The sequence below is a fragment of the Misgurnus anguillicaudatus genome, chromosome 18 (genome assembly GCF_027580225.2).
Source record: "Misgurnus anguillicaudatus chromosome 18, ASM2758022v2, whole genome shotgun sequence".
Taxonomy (NCBI): Eukaryota; Metazoa; Chordata; class Actinopteri; order Cypriniformes; family Cobitidae; genus Misgurnus; species Misgurnus anguillicaudatus.
This window is the reverse complement of record NC_073354.2, coordinates 25,806,651-25,830,507: the sequence shown is the minus strand read 5'-3', so window position 1 is coordinate 25,830,507 and position 23,857 is coordinate 25,806,651. Positions and strand designations below refer to the sequence as shown.

Genomic DNA, 23,857 nt, shown 5'->3' with positions numbered 1-23,857 from the left:
TTCAGATGCTCTAAACACACCAAGCACCACAGGAAAATCTGATAAGATAATTGGTTCAACCACATTGTCGTAAGGATTGTCGTAAGGAGGAAAATCGGCCTAATTCTGCCTGATTATCTTGTGGTGTGTACTGGGCTTTAGCTATGAAGGATCCATTTGTTGTATCTTTCGTGGCTCAAGGAAAGAAGTACAAGTTTTAGGGCTGCATTTTAAGCATCCTTCGAATTGGGACGGTCTTAAGGGGGTCGCACACCGGACGAGAAGCGCAGCGCCGTGTCTAGGACCACTCGGTATCGTACAGCGGAAGTGCACATTAAATAGCGCAAGCTTAGTCACATAGCGTCTACTTCAAAATGCAAAATATACTTTAGCAACCAATGTTAATCACTAACGATTTGGCGTTGACAAATATGATGTTATTAAACTACGTGAGTGGCGCTCTGTGGTGCGGCAGGGATTTGAGCAGCGTCCACCGCCGGTGTGCGTGTACATTCATAGAAAAAATGTGTTCCGTTTTTAGATTCATGACGTGACGCGGCGCTGCACTTCTCATCCGGTGTGCGACCTCTTTTACTAGCGTGCTGCTGTGACGCATTCAGTCTTGGAATGCAGCCTTCGGAGGTCACAGCCTTTGAATTGGGGCACAGCTTTCGTCTTAGATGATGATATGTTTGTCCAGTGGCAGCTACCATAGATGTGTTTGAAATTGATGGGTGAGCTGTGGACTGAGCTGTTGGTTGCAATTCGCAACCTATCTGCTAGATGTCACTAAAAACCCACACGTTACCTTAAATTCATGTGTCATTCAATATCTAATTTCCAGTTTTATTATAATGATCATATTTTTGTTTGGATTTTAGTGTTTTGTTGTACAAAATATCCAATAAGCAATAAGGAGACGCTGTGCTGTATTGTGAACTAAGTGATGGTGGAAGGGCGTTGTAAGGCATGTTCTGAAGCAGAGCCGTAACTTATTCACAATAAAGCACTAGGCTCGAGTACCTTATTGCTTTTAGAAATGGTTATCACACAATACAAATATTTAAGCAAAAAATCTGTATCTGGGTGATTCTCACGAAAACTTGGTTTTAAAAATGTCAAGCATGAAAATGTAAAAATTGCTTAAATTTACTTTTTTTCCCACCAGACATTGAAAAACAAAGTCTGGAGGAAATGGGAACATTAATTTAAAAACTTTTACTTATAATTTAACACACTTTGTAACATAATTTAAAAAATTAGTCCTAAAAAATCTCATTACCGCAACAGTCAGAAGACATCAACACTGACATATTTTCAAAATGACATGACAAACCTGAAAGAACATAATTTGGAGATTCTGCACATGCATTTAAAATCAAAGTATTATGCTTCTATTAATTAAATTAACATTTAATAAGCATATGTTGCGGTAATGATAATCAAAATGTCGTGTAAGCATTCTGACAAGACAATATTTCAAATTAACTGTAAAAAAAAGATCTTACCTGGTAGCCATCTTGAAGTAACAGGTCCATGTGCTTGGTCACTCAAAATCAAACTTTATTAAAATTCTGTATGTGTGCTTAAACTGTTCTCAAAAAGTGTTGCGGAGGATGAGAACATCAGGCATGGACACATCATTTTCCTAATTTTTCTTCATTATTATTATACATGAATATTCAGTAAATATGTTTTCTGTCATCTAAAGTAGTCTAGCAAAACATCCATTTATTTTTTTTCTTAATATTTTTGTGTTAATTTGATTAAATTACAACATAACGCATGTTCAAACGCAGCCGGACACATTGCGGTAATGAGAATTTCAGCAGAAAATGAGATAAAATTTACAATTATAAAATCTTATGTTGAAATTACACATTGTGCAAGGTAGAACACAGTATTGTGTTAATTCTGATGCTTTTTAATGTTACTAAATCACACATTTTAAAGCTAAAATCATTAGTGTCGTGGTGTTTCAATGGTTTCGTGAGAATCACCCATCTAAACAATTCTCATTAAGTAAAATCACTAAAAGCTCTACTTTCACTGAAAAAAATAGTCCTTGACCAACTGTAAACTGCAATGAAATGTTTAATTTATGTTTAAGTGTGCTAAGTACGTTAGCTAAGGGTGCTACACAATGATACACAGAATCATGTCATAGCTGTGTTTTTCATAAATAAAACACAGCTTTTGACTAATCAAAATAAAGGACTGGAACTAATCGCTTTATAAATACAAACACGAGTCAAAGCAGTTGTTCCTCCAAGGAAAATGACGTAAGGGCGTTTCAGCATGACACATACATTTAAACATACATATAAAATGTCAATCAAGCCATCAGAAAGGTCAAAGTTCTGTGTAATTTTGTTCCTCTACTTGCACGCAGCAGGTGGATTGTGGTCTTTAAAGCTTTGCATTTACGTTCAGTGTCAGAATGTGTCAAGCACAATGCTGTCACAGTTCGGTATTCACACTGTAAACATCTGCACCATATTTTACAAAAGGAGTTTACTAGTTCTTTGCGAACCCCAGTGCAAAATCTCACATTAATAAACTTGCCTCGGCCACATGTTTTCAGCACCTCAGCCAATAGCCAGAGGGCTCACATGGAAGGGAAGGCGGTATATTTGTTATGATGAAGCAAAGGAAATATGACCAGCAGGGAATAACATAAGATTCATGAATGATATAGGGAAAAGGTCACAGGAAATAACAAAAGTACATGCATGCACAAGCATACCCCAAACATCTCCACCTTATCATGCATGTAGTTCATACACACACACACGCTTTTTCAGACTCTTCCCCCCATGCTCACTTCGACTGTCTCCTCTGTAATAGGGTCCAGATGTGCTGCTGAAGGGGGTGAGGTGTTTGTATGTCATCTGCGCTGGCGGCTGCGCGTACGCCCATCCAAAGGGGATGCTGTCAGACCTGATGGAGGGGCCCGGGCCCCAGGCCTGAGGTGATGGGGCTGGGGGTGGGGCCACCGGGTCACAGCCTACACACATCTGGAAGCACTTCAGGTCAGCAGGGCCCGGCTGCCTGAAAGGTGAGACGATACGACCTGACCTGAGCAGCACAGCATGAAGAGCATGCAACCGTCTGGATGGAGAGCCAAACTTAGACACTAGAATACACACTTGTATACACGTAAGTCATGTCTTTAATCACTCACCAGTAATCAAAACGTGGTCAAATATTTGTAAATAAGAATCAGTAAGGCATTTTCAATAGGTTGCATTGGGAATGACGATATGAAGTTTAGTTCTTTCTGAGTTTATAAATCGGCGTGACTATAATAAACAGCAGAAATAACAAACTATTTAGTTTTCTGATGATAAATGCTGTATATTAATACCTTGTAATACAGTCTTTGATAGTTAATAAAGTATAGGGTGATCTTGGTTTACCTTGAATTTTGTTTATTTATTCATAAAATCTAAAAAATAAGGTCCCTGCAGACTTCCTTTTATTCAAGCAAAATAAAATACTTTTCTATTTACTGGAAATGCTACAAGTCATACGCTAGCTTTGCATAATTTGTAAAATATTGGAAAAATTGGGTTAGTTTTTTGATTTCTAAACCATGTTTGAAGCTTTACAGACTGCATCTGCATTAAATGGTTTAAATAACCAATCAGCAGCAAGCAAAGGGGATGCCTTGTAGGCTGTGTAGCCTATAATGTTTAATGTACATCTGTAAAAGGGTAACACAGAGTGAAAAATAATTATCAGGGTAAAAATAATAATAATTATATTACTGTTTCTTTTCTTTCCACTGTGACTGACATGTGACACCATACTATGTGTAGGTATGGCCGCATATTTACATTTAAAAGTTTAGTTATGTCACATAAACAAATTTGAATGCTCGCTTAATACTGATATTCAATCTTCTTTAAAAAATAGGACCAGACATTATCAATTTTGCATTGGCACAATATGAAATAAGTTACACAGACTCTGACTAAAACTGTTTGAAATGCTGTAAAATTCCCCCAAGTAGTCACGTCATACACATACACTTGTGTTTAAACAAATAATCAGTCCATTGGCAAAGGATTCAGTGGTAAAGATTTCAGCGATCTGCGTGAGTATACTGCACAACTTCACGCTCTACACCCAAAAAAATTTCTTTTTACCACAACCATGAGATGTTAAAGCATGTGTGAGGATCTAACCTGTATTATATTTCTTGCATCAGAATAATACATGTAGAAAAAAAGCTACTCCATTATGCGCGTTTACCATCTGTTAAAACAACATGTAAAACTCGCAATAAAATGAGTATACTGTGAAAAATATGAAGGTACGCAGTGGGAATATGCTGAACAGAAAATGAATAAAAGTCTATGGTATACTTTTGATTGACATATTTTTCAACATATTGTTCGAATTAAATGTTCTGAGATGTTAAGTGGATTAAGGTTTTAAAGATTTAGCACAACATGAATAACATTTGACAGATACATTTCATGCTATTCCACTATTCTCAAATAATTTCTGATGGCATTATGTGTGTCATGGAAAGTCTCATTCGTTTCATTGCAAATAGTTGGTTGCTATCAATAAAACCATGTGGGTTAAATCCACATTCAAAATCGCATTTTTAATACAGTCCAAATGAGAAGTGATGGACCCAAATTTATGATACAAAAAGAAATCTACTTTGAGCTATTTATTTTTCGTTTCATTTGAACATTGGCGTTTGGACTTACACTGTCAAAAATAAAGGTACGAAGTTGTCACTGGGGCAGTACCCTTTAAAAAAGGTCCCAATATGTACCATTTAGGTACAAATATGTACCTTTAAAGGTACATTTTGGCAGTTCAAAGTACTAATATGCCCTCTTTGGGTACAAAGGTGTACCTTTTTGAAAGGGTACTGTCCCAGTGACAACTTTTGTACCTTTATTTCTGAGAGTGTACATAAAGTAATACATGCTGATATAGGTGAATCCGGACCACAAAACCAGTCATAAGTTGCACCGGTATATTTGTAGCAATAGCCTACATGGATGGGTAAAAATTATTGATTTTTCTTTTATGCCAAAAATCGTTAGGATATTAAGTTAAGATTATGACATTTCGTAAATTATATTGTAATTATACCGTGATTATATCAAATATTTACTTATTATTAGTAATATGTGTTGCAAAGGATTTCATTTTAACAAATTTATAGACAATTTTCTCAATATTTTGATCTTTTTGCATCCTCAGATTCTAGATTTTTAAATAGTTGTATCTTGGCCAAATAACAAACCATACATTGATGGAAAACCTATTTATTCAGCTTTCAGATGATGTCTTAATCACAAACAAAAATTGACCCTTATGATTGGTTTTGTGGTCCAGAGTAACATATTTTTCATTATGTATTTACCAGTCTCATGTAGATGCGTATAAATAGCACAAACTTTGTGCAATACATACACCAAATTCCAATTTGGTGTGCACATGATACGCCAGTCCTTCCCGTTCACCCAAAACAGTGCATATTTTTTGTCATTTTATGTATTGGTTTCTACATTTTTCAGTTTTTTGGGGGTTAGATTTGAGATTTGCTTTAGGATGTTATTAAATATATAGGTTCCCCATGTTTTTGGTTTATTTTTAAGCCATGGAGTTGGGGTTAGAATTGGGATTTGGGTTAAAATGTCATTTTATGTAACAAAAAGTTGTTGAAACCCCAAACCCAAGCGACAATGGTAAAAAAATTGACAAAAATTGAGAAATCAATACATAAAACAACAAAGAAAGATGCGCTGTTTTAAGTAAACTGGAAGGTCCGGCACATCATATGCACGCCAAATTGGAATTTGGTGTATGTATTGCACGAATTTTCACACTTCATGCTATTTATACGCATTTCCATGAGACTGGGTTGGTATTTATTCTGTTGCCTGCAACAGTTTCTCAAGTGTTATATTCAGCAAAATGACAGAAACAAAGTTCTAAGTATTTGAAAGCAGAATTCAACACACTATCGTAAGATAAATTGCTCAAAAATGTTTTTATTACTATATGGTTTCAAAATATAAGAAAAATAGGTTTTAAAAAAATTCAACACCTACTGAACAGAAGTGTACTGTGAGCAGATACATAGGTCATCATGGGGAACATCATTTTACCATAAACAGTGGTGTAGTGGAGTAGTAAATTTTCTTTAAAAAAATCCAGATAATTTACTCACCATCACTTCGTCCAAAATGTTGATGTTTTTTTTTTTGTTCAGTCGAGAAGAAACTATGTTTTTTGAGGAAAACATTCCAGGACCTTTCCCATTTTAATGGACCCCAATGGACCCCAACACTCAACAGTTTTAATGCAGTTCAAAATTGCAGTTTCAAAGGACTCCAAACGATCCCAAACGAGGCATAAGGGTCTTATTTAGTGAAACGATTGTCATTTTTGGCAAGAAATTTTTTTTTCACTTTTAAACCACAACTTCTCCTCCTCCTCCAGCTGTGTGACGCGCCAGCGCGACTTCACGTAATTGCGTAATGCCGTGGAAAGGTCACGTGTTACATATATAAAACGCACTTTTGCAGACCATTTTAAACAATAAACTGACACAAAGACATTGATTAGTATCATTTGACATACAACAATGTCGGAACGGTCCTCTTTCTCCACACTTGTAAACACTGGGGCGTAGTTTCGATACATCATCCATGACCTCTCGACGTGATGACGTATTACACGACCGGAGGAAGACGAGAAGTTGTGGTTTAAAAGTGCATATTTTTTATTTTTCTTGCCAAAATGACAATCGTCTGCTAGATAAGATCCTTATGCCTCGTTTTAGATCATTTAGAGTCCTTTGAAACTGCAATTCCAAACTGCATTAAAACTGCCAAGTGTTGGGGTCCATCAAAGTCCATCAAAATGAGAAAAAACCTGGAATGTTTTTTTCAAAATCATAATTTTTTCTCGACTGAACAAAGAAAGACATCAACATTTTGGACGACATGGTGGTGAGTAAATTATCTGGATTTTTTTTAAGAAAATTGACTTATCCTTTAAGAACTGACATTAAAAGATGTTGCAATCCAGCCCCAGATCTTTCTTTGGAAGTAATGCCTTTTAACATAGGCTATGAAGTCCACAAATGTGTCTTTATTCCCAGCATGTAAGATGGAGCAAATTTCGGATTGCTTATTTTGCCAAATCTCGGCATTTAACATGCACACACAGGTGTTATTTTAACCGCTCAATGGCGAACATCAGTCCTTCGTTGCCATAAAAGTTTCTTTACTTTTCATCCAGTTGACCCAAAAATGAAGCCAGAAAAGAACAAAGAAGAACAGCTTACAGTATCCAGGCGCTCTCCCTGCTACTTCGTACTGATTTAGTGGAGCCCTGTTTATTGACTTGTTCTCCAGGGAGCGGACCTTTTGCAGTCTTTACAGTCTCCAGATCAGTCTTTGAAACATAGCCTACCTTCATCTGTGACGAAGCCAAAAGCCAAATGAAAGGGATGACAATGCCATTCCATTGTTGTGGGAGGGGGTGAAAGGTCATATCCATTATGCCCTGACAGTGCAGAAGGCCAAAAAAAATCTCTAATAACTCATCCGTGTCCACTGAGATCTTCTCATTGCTTCTCTTCGTCCCTTCTTCTCCCTCTTTTTCAGGTTTAGTTGATGGTGGGCACCTGATTGAGGCTGTATTCTTTGGCTTTCAGTCTCAGGTTAGCAATACTGTTGGCCATGTTCATTCCCTGGGTGGAAGTGGCGTTGGCACAAGTGGGTGGTGAGTAGGTTGCCATGGCGCTGAAAGGAAGATAAGAAATGGATAGCTAACGTTAACATTGGGAAAATGTTTAATTAAGTTAAATATTATACTAAACTGCCTGTGAAATCCAGCATAGTTTCATAATCTAATAATGAGATTATGAGTGTCAAATTTTGATTTCACTCATTGATTTTATATTGATTTTAATCTTTGACTTAATCAATATTGAAGATATCAAGGTTATAATGTTTTTTACATTATGCAGGATGATTTTATATGGAAAACACCTGGGTCACATATGTGTATCACAAATTTAGCCCCAAATCTAAGCCCCTTTTTTTGGCTAAACTCAAATAACAAAACATGACTGTTTGCTTCAACTGAATCCAAAAATAATGCAAATCTTTTATTTAATGAACATCTTTCAAATAGAAATGTAAAAAGTACTTGCTTTCTGTGGGCAGCATTTTCTGTGGCATTCGCATTGGCCCTCCCTCCGGCCTTGGGTACCAGCTTAAGAATATATATATATAAATAGTTATTAATGCTCCAAATATACTGCATAAAAAAGTCAATGCATAATATGTGCACAGTAATGTGTTAGGTGTGCCTTAGAATTGTGTAAGCTTGTCTTATTGGCATGACTGTCAAACGCATAACCAGAAAACGTTCCCAATTGAGTTGCGTATTTCGGCTGCTGGGAAAAAGTATTTGGCCGGAGCAGAAGGGTTAGTTACTCTATACGCCTTTTAAGAATAAAGATTACTGTAAATCACAACCAGACACAAAAAATTCTGCCCAATAGACTTTTTCCTCTGCTAGTCAGTGTGTATCCTATGACCCAAAGTTCACTGGGGTCACCAGCGGATTTGATATGGTTTGTTTTCAAATTATCACTTATCGTGAGGGGCTCGGCCCTCCATGTTTTCTACAGAGAGTAATGGAAAAATGGGTAACGTACGCCTGTGATAGCTCTCTGACTTTACCAAAATCACAGTTTATAATGAGCCGTCTTAAAGAAAATAAATTTGGAAAATATGTACAATTGAAGAAGGTGAAGTCAGGGGACAGCTGTTAGAGCTGTTACGATTCGAACTGTGTGTTAAAACTGCAGATGCATACAGAAAGGAAATTAAATGAGAAAGGGTACTGAGGATTACCTGTACGGAGCTGTACTCCCCCAGGAAAGGTAGTCGTTGGGACGGGGTGCGGGGCGGGGGACTATAGGCTGCTCCACGGCTGTCACGTCTCCCGAGTAGGATTTCAGGAGTGAAGCGTTCTTACTGGCCAGCATCGCCCGCTCATTACGTCGAAACTTTGCACGTCTGTTTTGAAACCACACCTGAAGCCGAAATGATATGATATGGTGGTTACACTTTATATAATTCGCACTGTGATGAAAGACAAATTGTACGTGGCTGGTATAGTGTTGCCTGTTTTAAAAAACAAAAATTAAATGATATATACAAAGTTTTGAATACAAAATTTCTGTTTTTGGGTTTTGTGACCATAGTTGATTATACCTGGCCGTATGCTTTCTTATTATTTTAACTTGGTGGTGGTTTACAGAAGTGCCTTTCTCATGCATTTACATGCTTAATGTTAAACTGACGTCTAAATAGTCAACATGCAAGTTCATGAAAAAAGAAGAAATTATATTAAATGTGATATTTTAGCCCCTGATCTTGATTTCGCTTTGGATGTAAATGGCTTTATCAGTATAAATTCAAAGTGTGCATTTTGGGAAACACCATATCATAACCTCCACATAATTTGCAGTGCTTTTTTAAAATCCAGCCTCTGGCACACAGGTGCGCACCTGTTTGCAGAAGAAACATCAGAGGCCTGCAAATAAAATAAGCCGGTTGTGAAACATAGTTTAAGACAGAGCCGGGAGCCCAGATCTCATAGCTTTGGCTGCAGCACCGGGCCTGGTGGAGGCACAGTGTCCGGTTACGCAGCGCCTCAGGAATGAGCTCTGAGTCTCTTTTATCCAGCGTTTCTGTATCGCTCCCTTTCTGGGACACATTAATTGCAGATGTGTTGTTCTCTCTTTCTCCTTCTCCGTTCTCTTGATCTATAAACGGGAATAATCCCGTTTCTACAAAAACATTCTCATTACAGGAAAATGTGGAGACGGGCTGCATATGCCTATAGCACATATGTGCTGAGAGGCAGAGTGATCGGCTGAGGTTTTTTAAACACTGATGATGGGGATGATGACGAGGGTGAGACTGCTATACAAAGCTTTAGTGTGCTGACAGTGATTGGTGCACTGTCTACTGAAACCTTGCCTTTTTCAGTAACTTTGCCTTTTTCAGTAAGAGTCCATGCAGTTATTATTATTAAATACTGTCTATTTCTAATTATTGCTAAATAATTAACGCTTTTATGATTTTTGTTCTTGAAGGTAATTTATTCTCTAATCAACCTAAACTAAACCATTTGATCCATTTTGATAAACTTCACTTCAGATCTAGCGGACTAGTGACCAATAGATGTGGGCATGTTACCTGAACTCTAGCCTCGGTGAGATTGACCCTGCGTGCCAGGTCCTCTCTAACAAAGGCATCGGGGTAGTGTGTTCGCTCAAACACTCGCTCCAGAGCCTGCAGCTGGCTGCTGTTGAACGTGGTTCTGTTTCTTCGTTGTTTCCTCTTTTTCTTCTCTTCTGAGTTAAGCTGCTCATCTGGTAAAGCACAGACACACATTTCGTTATCCAGGGTTATCTCAGGCTTATCTTGGGTTTGAAGAAGCAGCTGTACCTTTCAGTTAACACTTTGAAGTACTGTTTGTTGTCAATTATGGGGCGTTTATGATGTTCAGTATGTTATATGCATTATTATTGACATTGTTTCCATCTCTTCTGCTATTAATCTGCTGGTGCACAAAAAATAATATTGGGGAAAAAAATGGAAAAATTAATAAAATGCCACAGCGACTCTGGCTGTTTTTAAATTTTCTTAGCATTTTATGTATTTTATATTACGAGCAAAATAAGTTGCAACGAGCCATAGATGAATAAACTATTTACTATTTTTGTATGGTTTTAATATAGCATGAAAAATAACATTTTTGCCTAAATAAATACATTTTATAAAAAGAATTAACAAAACAAAGCAATAGACAAAGTGATCCCATTATTAAAAATGCGGTCATTACTGTACAGAGCATCTAGCCCTAAATGACCCTCACTAGACCTTACACCAATATAGTTAATTTTTTATCATTAAGCTTTTTGCATTTGACAGAAACAGAGTTTTTATTGATATATAATGTAGTATAGTGATCAGAAATTACCTGAGAGTGCCTTTCTGTAGTCTAATAGTGGCTAGCACATAGCGAAACTATTTGTCTTCTACTACTTTTGACAACAAAAATAGGCATGTTTTCAAGCAATGCCTAAAGAGTCCCATCACATTAGTCTTACTTTACACCCAAAAGTTACTTATAAGCTCTCATGAGACGTGATAATCACTTAACTGACAGCACACACAAACTAGTCCACACACAAACCCTGTTCATATTGCAATTTTAAAATAATTGTTTATCAATCATTAAGTTAATTCTGCCTTATGTAAAATTCTACACACCTGACAGTAGACCCACAATGCACATTTTAAACCACATTTTAAGCATTTTTCGAGGTGCCATCACTTTGCTTAATCACATTTATTTATTTGTTTGTTTGTTTGTTTATTTATTTATTTTAACGAAATCATTATGAAAATGTAACTTTGGCTTAGGTGTGTATCGGTTTGGGGGTGCTCTGTAGGCAATTTCAGCTTATTGGAAAGATTGTTAAATGGCAGCATTTTATTGGTCTGAGTCACCAGATTGTAAAGGTCAGTTTAATTACTTTTAAACTTCCTGTTTGCTACAATTAAATGAGAGCTCAAGCTGTTGAACAAGACAGTATGCTTATTATTGTCAACACATTTGTGTATAAATTAGTAAGAAAACAATATTACACTTCACATTATCTAATCTGTTCTGTAATGTTTTTATTATAATTACCTTGTATTTGTAATTACTTCTTGTTTACCATTTATTCCAATCTTTTCATTTCTGTTGCTTCCGCCTACCAACGAGGATCTGTTAACATTTTCGGAAGTAATTTATGGTTGTCCCTACAAACAAATTAGTATAAGGTAATTTGAAAACCACACAAACCACACCTATATTTTATTAATATATTGGGTTAACAGTTTATCTGCGTTAATATGAGTCGTAGCCTACTAAACTAAAGTATTTATGCTTCTACATGGAGCACTAGGCGCGGTCTGTAGTATCGTGTTAAACAATATAGTAATATGGATTCTTTTTTTCTTAGGACATTAGAACCTGATAATATTTTAAGAATAAATAAAAGTTTTTTAAAACACTAAAAAACCCAGGGGGGATACTTTTAACTTTCCGAAACTAATACTGGCAAAACAACGACAATTTACAAGCCAAACTATTGATTTGTTACAATGAAAAGAGAGAATTATGTAAATCAATTAAAACCATTTATGTGTAATTCGTTTTGACAGACCCATAATAAAATTTTCCCCGTGTAAGATACATTCTGTAAGCTTAAATTATTGTAAAATAAACAATCAAATAATCAGGTAAAAGAAACAATCGCATGGAAAACACCATCTATGTTAATAGACTGAAGTTCACTATTTGATACTACAATATAATTGCAGATATGTTCTCCGGATGCAGGATGATGATGACAAATTATTGTGTTTAAACGAACAAAAATTGTCGATTTAAGACTTTTTTATTTTTATCGCTTCATGTCGTTTATATTTCCAACAGAATTAAATAAAAAAATTATGTCAATTGTAATTTATATTTTATACGAAAAATATTATGCTCATTTTTATAATGTAATTATTTGAGGAAAATCGTTGTTAAGAGGAAGTTGTATTGAATATGAGTAATTCAATACAAATAAGTTGACGGGGTCACATAATAAACTTCTGATCCCGTTTAAATGAACTGATTATTGGCTAGAATGTCAAAAATAAGTTATGTGTAAAAAAAATCTCTCTTGTTGAATATCTTCATCTATCTATCTATCTATCTATCTATCTATCTATCTATCTATCTATCTATCTATCTATCTATCTATCTATCTATCTATCTATCTATCTATCTATATATCTATCTATCTATCTATCTATCCTAATCCAACACTTACTTTCCTGCTGCGTTGTGTCACTGCCGCTGGTTAAACCGGGGGATTCCAGCATAGTCCTGCCCGTGTCTCCCACACTTTCGTCCGTCTGAGACCCGACCATTTCCCTGGCCTCCTCTAGATCCAACAGGTGGCTCACCGAGAAGTTCTTTTTGGCCTGCAGGTTTTCCAGGTTGACTGTAATGGGACTCTCCAGTCTACTGGATATGGTTGCTTGTCTGTCCATTACATGTGCATAGCTAGAAGTCATGACGCAAACGCGATACAGAAGAAAAAACGGTGCCGCGGTAGGCTATCAGGTTAACCAAGCTGGTCCTCCTTGCATATATTTGAAGAAAAAATCATATGAAACAGCGCCTCCAAAACGGGGTGATTTAGTTGACTGTGCTCATTATAACAGCTAGTTTGAAGAAAATTGCTCCCACGGATGATCCAGGTGTCAGCGTTTCAACCCAGTCTACAAATTTGTTTAACTTAATGTAGCTGTGAATACCAAGAAGCGTGTTGCGTCCTTTCGCTCATAGCCATAGGATATTTGCCCTTCTGCAAAGCACAGTTTGTTCAGCACTGTGACTCAAAAAGGAAACCTCCTCGAGCTCCACGGAGTTGTTGACTGAGTGCGGATCCAGAAATGCTGATGCCTTTCAGATGCATGTGTGTAAAGGCGAGAGGAGGCAGGACACTCCACCGCCTTCCCGATGCTGTTGGCTCTCTCCTCTCCTCCACGCCGTTCACTATTCAGTCATGCACACGCATGCACGGGAAGGCACGTTCTGGCACTTCAAACGGTGCGCGCACTGGCACGCAGTGGAGTGGATTGTAAATGAGAATTCGAGACCTCTGGGAGAGAAGATGAAGCTGAAAGGCTCTCGTAATTACGTGGCAAAAGACTTTGTGCTGTCTTTGACGTTTAACAGTCCCCCTCCCTCCCATCACACGAATGTTAACCCTCCCCAATCTCTGAACCCCACATATCTGTCACCGATTAGGTTTTCACTCAACAAAACTGACGTTAAACAATTTTAAAAATGTTTATAGTTAGTCAGTGGTGGCACAAATACATTTGTAGAGCTGTTACAGAAGTCGTCAACTGTTGAGATGATCGATTAGTTGAAGTTATTCGTTCGTCCAGTGACCCTAAAGATATTGCGCATGGAAATTATAGTTTACATTTAATAAATTATAAAGAAATAAACAAAATTTCTAAAAAGGCTCATTAGAAAACCGTTGTCAATTTAGTTCAATTTTATTTCCATAGCGCTTTTAACCATTTTCGTTATAGCAAAGCAGCTTTATAGTACCATAAAAATAAGCTTATATATAAAGAATACATGCAAAATATAAGCAGTATAGCCAAATGTTGCATTTTAAGGATGGAGGCAACCAAAGATAACTAATGCACATTAATTTGAAAAAGAGAGTTATAAGTGAGGGCTTTCACAAGGTAGAAATGTCCATGTTTTTCAATGGCAAGAATCTATAGGCTCCTCACTGCAGACATCCCGTAGCTTCCAAGTCCAGATCTGGGAAAAGAACACTTGATGCCATCAAAGGGAAACGGATTTAAACCAGATGTGCTGCTTTCGTTCTTTCCATGTATTTAATTAAGTCGCTGTTGGGATGGAGTAGACCTTTTTCATCATTATAGTTTTCCCTCCACATTCCCTAGCTCCTCTAAAAGCGACTTCTCTCATAAAGGCCTTCTGCTGGGGTAGAAGATCGCGCAATAGGAGAAACTCTGTAAAAGTGATCGTTTTTCAACCATCAAAACGTTTTCATCCAAATGTCAAATACGTGTGACATATGCCCATCTTGCTTAGACGTGCTACGTTTATTTGTTTGTGGCCTTGTCAAAAAATCCATACTTTTGGATGTTTCATGATGGATTTTAGGTATAGTGTTTCTAAATATTTAAAAGTAGGCTATATATTTTTAGGAAATTTAGTTTGGACTCGAAATAATTTTGCTGGAGTCATTTTAATAGCCTACATCACATACATTTTTCTTTTCAAACGAATTTTATTTAAAACGGAAAGCACATAATGGACATTTTCACTAAAACGAATCTACATCAAGGGCGAGTAAAAAGATTAAACTTGAATACAAAGAAAAGTGTGATTTTTGAAATCTATTTCTTAAATGTGTTTTTAAGAGCTGCTTCTATAGATAATGTATATAAACGTAGGTAATTGAAAACATAGTGTTTTTGACTGTCATGGCGTTTTGATATGCACAACAATCCATACGTTTGTGAATTACAACAGAGACACTACACTTAAGTACTTGCATGTATTTGCACCCACAGAATTAAAATGTAAAACAATGACAGCTCGCGAATTAAAAATGTGTGTAATCCGTTCGTTTACATTCGCTATTTTCAATGACATAACAGACAAAAAAATTAAAATGCACCGACCAATTTTGTGAAAACGAAAAGTTTATAAAACTTCGCGGGTCAAAGGAAATACGACTTGCTTTTTAGGCCTAATATCGAATCAAGCAGCAATGTCAAGGGTAAATTAATTAAAATGCTAACTATATTTTAATATGACATACATACTTACGGCTTACTAATATCATATTTATCAAAGCTCAAATTCAACAAAGGCTTCTTTCTGCAAATTGTTTTTCAGCAGGCTCAAATTATGGATTATTTAAAAATACACTACATGTGGCGCATTATTTTTCAGTGAATGATTGTCCTCGAGTATAATGGCAACAGTTGATAAAAGTTGATTTTCTATTGCTCATGACGTCATAAGTATGAAATGCAGAAATTAGTAGATGACACGTTATGAGAAATCAGAGCATATGTAGTTTGATGATCTGAAGCTGGAGCACAGGAGGAGGCGCTTTCGGGAAATAAAAGCGGACCTATTTTACAGTAGTCTCATCAGCACCAGGGGTTAAGGGGCAGCACGAGCGCTCTTAATAGTGTTTAACACCGTCCTGATGACAGATTTAGTCGACTGGATACAGAGAGCACTGTTAAAGAAAGGCTTTATGATAAATCACTTGTTTATTAATATAGGCTAAGCTACAATAACAAAAACGAGTTAGTGTGAGTGTGAAATATATGTCCTTAGTGTCAGGAATGTTCTGTTCATTTGTCAAATAATTTAGTTTAGTGCAGCATAACGTGAGCACGGAATTTATGTAGCCTAAGCTATGTTTTTTTATTGTTTTTAGCATTGTCGTGTTAAATGGCGTTCCAGTTGTGATTTAAGCCTCTTTATCAATTATTTTTGCGCATTTTTTATGTGTTGTTGGCATTTTGTTTAATAAAGAACTGTTATTACATTACATTGAAGAATAACGCTTTTGAGTTTAAATGTGTACAAATTTTGGCAATTGTTAAATAGGCTTTATTTATAGGTTAAGGCGTCTGATGACAAACGAAAATTACTTCTAACGAACTTTTATAATTTTCTAATTAACCTTAATTAATTACCTCCTATAATAAATACTTATAGTTAATACAAGACACATGTTTAAGCAAACTTTTCTTTTTTTTTCGGTCCATATGAGCGTTTGAATAAAAAATATGAACAACCAGACTTGACAGAGAGCAGCATTTTTTTTTTAGTAAAAGCTGCTGTTCTCTCGGGTTACGAGGCATTTTCTGCGTGTCTCGAAAGATGCACAGACCTCTAAGAAATGCGCTCTTTTAATCCGGAATACGAATATTTCGTTTCCTATATTTCTTTCATTTATTTCGTCACTCCTACCTTTAAAACTAGATTTTTATTTTTTTGTTTTACATTTAACTATCAAACATCATTTTGGTTTTTATATAGGTAATGTGAAAACTAATTAAATTAAGGTTTATCCGATTATATTCAATACTTTAATAAATGTGACAGTGTTTTAGCAATAAGAGGTTTCGTCGGAAAAAACGAATAAACTCTACAACGATTCTTGGTGCTCTTTCTGAAATGTTTTCATTTCAATAAATCACTGTTACAAGTTTGAAGTGGTATAAGGAGCACTTAAAAGCAGTCGATTGACATTTAAAAGGAGGTTTATGACTTTTCTCAATTTTTTAATAAACCGCAATGTCTACCTGTAAATTATTAACATAACATATAAATTAAATTTCACCAGTAAATAAATTGATTATATTACAAATAACCTAACGAATGCACTGTCATTCAAGACAAAGTTTGACAAGCAAAATTTTCAAATAAAAAAATTAACAAAATTAAAATACTTAACAAATTTAAATTTGTATTATACGTTATATGCACTATAATACACACACTCATAGGCTACTTAAACAATTGGATAAAGGAAACCTAGATAAGGTTCGACATTAAGCCATAAACAAAGGTATAAGAAAGATTGTCATAACATAACCCATTTAATAGTGTAAACAAAAGTTATAAATTACATGCACAAGATCTATTTTAGAATAAAATGTAATATTGTATAGCCGCTGATTTGCTAACATTTGCATAGTTATTCCACAGTTGCAGATGAATAATTATTTCACTATTTACTTGTGCAATATTATGTGAAATACATCATAACTGCAAATTTCCACCAGACCATTTACCAACACCCCATTTAAATTAACATTACAGTTATGGAATAGTCAATAAAAGTTAACAGTACAGTATACCGTATGGTATTTATAGTGTCATAAAGGACATTTTTTAATTAAAAAGATTCCTAACCCATTTTCTTAATGGAAGACAGAGGTCAAATAATAAAACAACTGACAATCAGGAAACAGTATCCACTAAAGCCTTCTCATTACTTTTGAGTTTAGCAGATCATCACCACTATGAGGCCAAGAACATTTTAGTGTCATTTGGTAATGTAATCAGGAATCTGCCTTACGGCATCAGGGAATTTAATACTGACACCAGACTGAGACTGACACGGTGTCTTCTCCCAAAATGTCAACATTTCAATCACAGATGCAGCCGTGTTGCTTTGTTCAACTTTCTCACAATGAGAAAAATTCTAAAGCCAATAACAAGTGTTTTGTTAACCATCATGAAGCTTCCATTATAAAGATGATTGGGGGCTAGCTTGGCCCATCTGTAGAAACATCTGTTGCTCTGATCTCCTGATTGTCTTGACTGATCTTTGGCTCTGTAATGGAACCGTCTTTACTCAAACTTGAACCATCCACCTCTGTGCAGCTCTTCATGCCTTCTGTGAGACTATTTTCAGAAATAGACTGCAAGTTGTCTGTGCTCTCCTTGTTCTCTTTTTCTGTTTCTTCTGGGTTGGGGACTTCCTCAGCATTGAGCTCTAGTTGAAGCATCAGCTCTTCCAGTTTGCGGGCCTTGCGTAGCTCATTCTGCTGGATGATTGCACAGAGATGCTCGGTGAGCTGCTCCTTTACCTCAGTCTTCTTGTGCAAGTCCAACTTAGCAGCAACATACTCAGCTTCTGCCTTCTCAAAGCGCTTCCTGTCAACGATAAGACGTTGGAAGAAAGAGCATACATTTTATTTGTACAGTTACGGTTTCTGGGTTGTACACAGGTACTACACAGGTGCTTCCTACAAGACAGTGCAAGTGGAACTGGCGATTACCTGACTCAAAGACTAAAAAAGTGACAAAGAAATGAATACCATGCCGAGGAATAGTCCATGCTGGATTCCTCTATCAGTTTTCTGAGAATCCCGATATCACTAGACACCGAATCATCCAGTGCCTGAAGTTCCCTCTGGATCTTTTTCAGTTTCACAGCTTCAGCCTGTGTCTGCTTGGACCTGGAAAATAAGAGTTTATTTTATCTATAAAGCTCACAACAACTTTGTTTATGTATACAAAATATGTGACTTTTGATCATAACCATGACATTATCATACTTTTCAGCAATGGTCTTTGTAAGGAAAGCTTTTCTCTTTTTATTCTTCTCTTCCATTATTCGTTGTTCCCACTGAAACTGCTCCAGACGACTCTTCTCCCGCCTGTTATAAGAATAGTTTGGTAAAGTATTACATTAAAGGGACATTCCACTTTTTTGAAAGTATGCTCATTTTCCGGCTCCCCTAGTGTCAAACACCCGATTTTTTTACCGTTTTGGAATCCATTCCGCCGATCTCCGGGTCTGGCGCTAGCACCCCCAGCACAGCCCAGCACAATCCACTGAATCCGACCAGACCACCAGCATCGCGCAAAAAAATAACAAGAGTTTTAATATTTTTCCCATTTAAAATTTACTCTTCCGTAGTTACGTCGTGCACCAAGACCTACAGAAAACTAAAAGCTGCAATTCTCTAGACAGATATGGCTAGGAACTATTACTGGCGCAATAATCAAGGACCCCGCTGTTGCAACATGGTCGCAGCAGGCGCAGCGACGCCACGCACTGCCCGAAAACAGTACCCTTGGTTACTTTCAATAGCAGGGAAGTATTTTCGGGCAGTGCGTAACATCACCACGCCTGCTGCAGCCATGCCACACCAGCAAAGTCCTTGACCACCACGCCAGTCCGAGAGCACAGTTCCCAGCCATATCGGCCCAGAAAATCGCAACTTCCAACCTTCCATCGGCTTTAGTACACAACGTAACTACAGAAGCGTCAACCTCCAAATGGGAAAAACATCAAAACTCTTTGGTTATTTTTACACAATGCCAATGGTCTAATCAGATTCAATGGATCCTGCTAAGCTCTACCGAAAGCGCCAGCGCCAGATCCGGAGATCAGCCGACTGGACTCCAAAACGGCAAGAATCAAATGTTTAACTCTAGGGGACCCGGAAAATGAGCATACCTTCAAAAAAAGTGGAATGTCCCTTTAAAATGTACATAATTGCTTGATATTTTGCAACTGTTAATGTGAAGCGTCCTTGAGCCTGGGAAAGGAGTTTAACATTTAAACATTATTATAATGATTAATATAAATATTCTTAAACACGATTAACCCAGTTAACCAACCATTGTTTTTATTATTCGTTATCAGCACATTATATCTGGCCCATGTCTGCAGAAGAAATAAACTTACTAACAATTCCACTTCCTGTTTGTCAAGTTCCTTGATAGCGACTGTTGGTTGTGCCTGCGCAACTGCTTCTGGTTCTTCTGGCTCATTCTTAACTGGTTCATGCTTAACTAGTTCCTGGTTAACCAGTTCTGACTCCATCACTTTGGATTGCCCCTGAGATTTAAGAGGAGCAGGGTGACTGACAGAAGGTGAATCCGGGGGCTTGGCAAGCTGTTGTTCAGGTGGTAGAGACCCGACGTCATCCTTTTGTTTGGCGGCCACCTGCAGAGCCTTCTCCCGCTGCAGCTGTTGTCTGCTCCGGTTAGTCGGGGCGGGTCTACGCCCACGACCTAACGTGGCAGACACAGTCTGGTTTGCTGAATAAAGCACAGATATGTCAGGACTGCATTGTCCAGTAAAATGAGATCCTAACGTAGCATTTTTGGCACTAAATTAGATCCACAAGTGAGATCTAGGTTTTGAGAACCCAGGTGAAAAAGTAGTATACTTTAGTGTATTAGAAATATGATTGAAGTACATGAAGTATAAAACAAGTATGCTTCTACTTGTTGTGCTTTATTTAAAGAGTATTTAATATGTACTTTTTAAACGTATACTGTTAGTGTATGCACAAAATGTACTTAAACACAACTATACTTTGTGCTGCAATGCCTTTTTAAGTGTATTTCCAGTAAAATGGCGATACAATGGTGTTGTACTGTAACTTAAGTGTTCTTAATAATTGCTCATGAATCTTGATTTTCAGAAGTGTATTTTAGTGCACTTGAAGTTTAAAAAAAGTTTTTTCATTTTAGTAGTATACTATTTACACTTGAAGTGTATTCAAATAGATGTTAAGTTGAAGTTAATACATAATTGAATACACTTAACTATACTTGGATTTGACGAAAATAGTACAAAATGTAAAAAATATACTTAGTACACTTTTTTAAGTATATTTTTAGTAGAATTATTATTCACCTGGGAGTATTTTATCAAATATAAATGCACGAAATGGCAATCATTATAGTTACATATTTATTTTGTTGCAGATCACACAATTTAAAAGCAGTTTATGTGAAGTGTCAACGTTTATACTTACGGTGATCGCAGTTCTGCTGCATTCTTCGCAGCTCGTCTTCTGAAAATCCAGCCCATGCCGCCATTTTCCATAATCTATGACAGCCTATACAACTAAGTTACAAATCGGACTTGTCAAATGTAAAAATATATGAAACTAAAAGGGTATTTCTTCAACATAAAGTTGCGGAAATTAACTTCTGGGTTTCATCTTGCCGCCATGTTTGTGTGTACTGCCACGTTCAAGACCCAAAAAGGACCCCCTCTTCCGCGTGTGTCCTCGCATTTTGCCTGTTTGTACCTAAGTCTTTTGGGAATATCTCAGTGTGAAAGTATTGTGGAAAAGTGTTTAAAGATGTGAGAAACTAATAATATAAATAAATATGATTAAAAAGTATTTATTTTCTTGTCAGACTTACGGAGTTTTTTGCACGAATGAGAGTGTACATCAAGTTAGTCATACACTAAACTTGGGCTAATGGTAAACAATAAAACAGATTTAAATATATTTTAAATATATAGATATAATACATATATCCAAGTGCTTTAATCAGTTAAGCTAAATTGTTTAGTTAGGCTATAAGTATTTGTATTTCAGCAGTCGTCCAGGCAGGGGTAGTGATAGCCTACTCAAGCTGTGATCATAAATTGTCCTAAATGGAGAAACGTAACTTATACAAAGAAATGAATAAGAAGAAAAGTAAATCACCCAGCACCTTGATAACAACCTCGGCCATGTAAAATTAGACACAGAGATAGTGTTTCTTTTATACGTAATATAAATGTATATGAATCAGTCGTCCAGGAAAGCTGTCAGACTAGTGGAGTCGATGGTTAATTTTGTTTATCCTCCTCTTCTTGCTCCAATTACCCTCTTCACATCCACTGAGCCATCCTGCACTCCTACTGACCAGAGAGGTCAGAGGTTAATGAAAGAGCATGCTTGGTGATAAAAAGCATGAAATCCGCAGAGAGTAGGAAATGTCAAACAGTTGTTTCAAGTTACACTTTTGCTTTATTGCCAAAAGCAACCGTGATTGTGACAGAAAGCAAGCACCGAAAGAGCCTGACGGGCCTGTAATTTCTTTGGACCTGCTTATCAGTGTGATGTTTTGCCAAATTAGGCTCGAATGTATATGAGTCCACAAACCACCGATGCCTGATTTCCCATTATTTTAATCATCAATGAAACTTTTCGTATGACCTTGTCTGTGGCGAGTGGTTTGGTAGCCTATAAGTGAGCCTAAGCAGAAATACCAAGATATACTTAGTGGTCAAACACTGTCAAGATCGAACATAATTCAAATGCGGCTGAAGGTTCAAAACTGATTTTAGTCAAAAGTCCGATTTCAAAACGTTAAATTACTATTTAAATATATATGTTTTGACATTGAAATTAAACAAATTTCCTGATGTCGTACATCCCTGTCTAATTTGATGTGGAATACTGAAGCTTCCTTTTTAAAGCTCTTGTTTTGTGCCAGTTCAAACACTGTTGACAGTATAATCACTTCACATAAATTCTGCGATACTTCACAAATATCAGCTATTAATTCAAATAAATTGGCAGCTATCTTTAACAGACCCTATTTGATGTGTTGACCCATTGCCCTCAAGGTGGAGTTTTGCCATGACACAACACCTCATCCAGACAGGAAACCATAAATAAAAACTGACAAAACTTTGCGGCTGACATTTACCCTAATTTCCACCCGTCTCTTTCTCTCTCTATTTGTTACAAACACACACACGTATTTCTGTATTCATCTTAAATTCATTAAGGTACAAAGCTCAAGTAACTATAATGGATCTTGCTTCACATGTCAGGCAATGCCAAAAATGCCTCTGGTCCTACAGCCATCCCTCAGCTTTATTTAATAAACGTTTGTTAACAAAAACGTGCACTGTTAATTGCCCCGCATAAGACATTTAGGGTGGTCGTACAATCACTACCGCTTCATAGCAGCGTTTTAAAAGCACACACATCTTTTATCCATCTGGAATTATTTGTGCACTTTGAAGCAGAATCAACACCTCAGGAGAGGACAAATGTAGACTGGTGGGGAAAGAGACTGATGCATGGGCTCCATATGGCAGGACGACTGAACGGTCTATCACTCTGAACTTGTGCTAAATTAAGATGGAGGACTGTAAGTCCCAGGGCCGACCAAATGCCCAATTACAAGGAAGGCCTGTGTGAACGCTACAGGCGGTCCAGTGGGAAACTTCCAGAGCAAGTCTGTATTTGCAGTTCATATATTTAAATTTGTTAGAGCGAATGGCAGTGATAAAGTGCATCCCGTATACACCTATAGGCATAATAAGTCTTGCACTTTTGTTTTGAGGTAATGTTTAGATGTGTTTATGCGAAGCTATGGGGGGAGAGCCCGCCTACATCTAAATACTTACTGACTGGATAGTCTGCAGGGACAGAGTAATGAATTCAAAATAAATACTGTTTTATTGGATACCATCTAGTTTGCTCTATTAATAAAAACACATTTATTGCAGACAGGGGCCGCAGTGACACTCAATAAGCTGTGTTTGACTTATAATGATCATAAATTGTCCTAAATGGAGAAATTGATAGAAAGAAATGAGTAAGAAGAAAAGTAAATCACCCAACACCTTGATAACAACCTTAGCCGTGTACAATTAGACGAAGAGATAGTGTTATTTTTAAACACAATATAAATGTATATGAATCATATGGAAGAATTTGGAAAAACAAATGATGCATTATGTGTTGTATAATAGGAGCTGTCTTTTTGCCATTAACAAAACTACCACTGCACAGTCCAATATAAAACAATATTTATTTTGTAAGCCAGACAAATTCCCACATTAGATCAAGCTTGACATTCTAAACCACGTAAAGGCAAACAGGAAGTTTTGTTGTATTTCAAGGGTGCC

The 23,857-nt window shown here is 36.7% G+C and overlaps 2 protein-coding genes and 1 long non-coding RNA gene across 7 annotated transcripts in view; 1 reads left to right on the top strand and 2 right to left on the bottom strand.

Annotated features, from left to right (window-relative positions):
• LOC129430061 (uncharacterized) overlaps nt 1-23,857 on the top strand; it is a 41,659-nt gene that overhangs the window by 11,030 nt on the left and 6,772 nt on the right. For both annotated transcript variants that reach the window (XR_008639384.2, XR_008639383.2), the window contains 2 exons: nt 2,827-3,138; nt 7,629-7,746. This is a non-coding gene — a long non-coding RNA (uncharacterized lncRNA). The remainder of the gene's footprint in view (nt 1-2,826; nt 3,139-7,628; nt 7,747-23,857) is intronic.
• Nucleotides 5,986-13,813, bottom strand: prrx1b (paired related homeobox 1b). 3 transcript variants are annotated; one of them, XM_055187074.2, is made up of 5 exons: nt 12,923-13,813; nt 10,242-10,417; nt 8,889-9,070; nt 8,176-8,241; nt 5,986-7,766 (listed from the first exon to the last, which is right to left on the bottom strand). In XM_055187074.2, the coding sequence occupies exons 1-5, from the start codon at nt 13,167-13,169 to the stop codon at nt 7,631-7,633; spliced, it is 807 nt and encodes a 268-aa protein (XP_055043049.1). In that variant the 5' UTR covers nt 13,170-13,813; the 3' UTR covers nt 5,986-7,630. The 3 variants fall into 3 exon arrangements, with proteins under 3 accessions (XP_055043049.1, XP_055043048.1, XP_055043047.1); XM_055187073.2 differs by having other exon boundaries at nt 8,180-8,241; nt 12,923-13,810; XM_055187072.2 differs by lacking the exon at nt 8,176-8,241 and having other exon boundaries at nt 12,923-13,812.
• gorab (golgin, rab6-interacting) lies at nt 17,259-21,208 on the bottom strand. Of its 2 annotated transcripts, XM_055187071.2 has the most exons (5): nt 20,967-21,208; nt 19,890-20,241; nt 18,747-18,848; nt 18,507-18,647; nt 17,259-18,342 (listed from the first exon to the last, which is right to left on the bottom strand). In XM_055187071.2, the coding sequence occupies exons 1-5, from the start codon at nt 21,028-21,030 to the stop codon at nt 17,952-17,954; spliced, it is 1,050 nt and encodes a 349-aa protein (XP_055043046.1). In that variant the 5' UTR covers nt 21,031-21,208; the 3' UTR covers nt 17,259-17,951. The 2 variants fall into 2 exon arrangements, with proteins under 2 accessions (XP_055043046.1, XP_073712303.1); XM_073856202.1 differs by lacking the exon at nt 20,967-21,208 and having other exon boundaries at nt 19,886-20,025.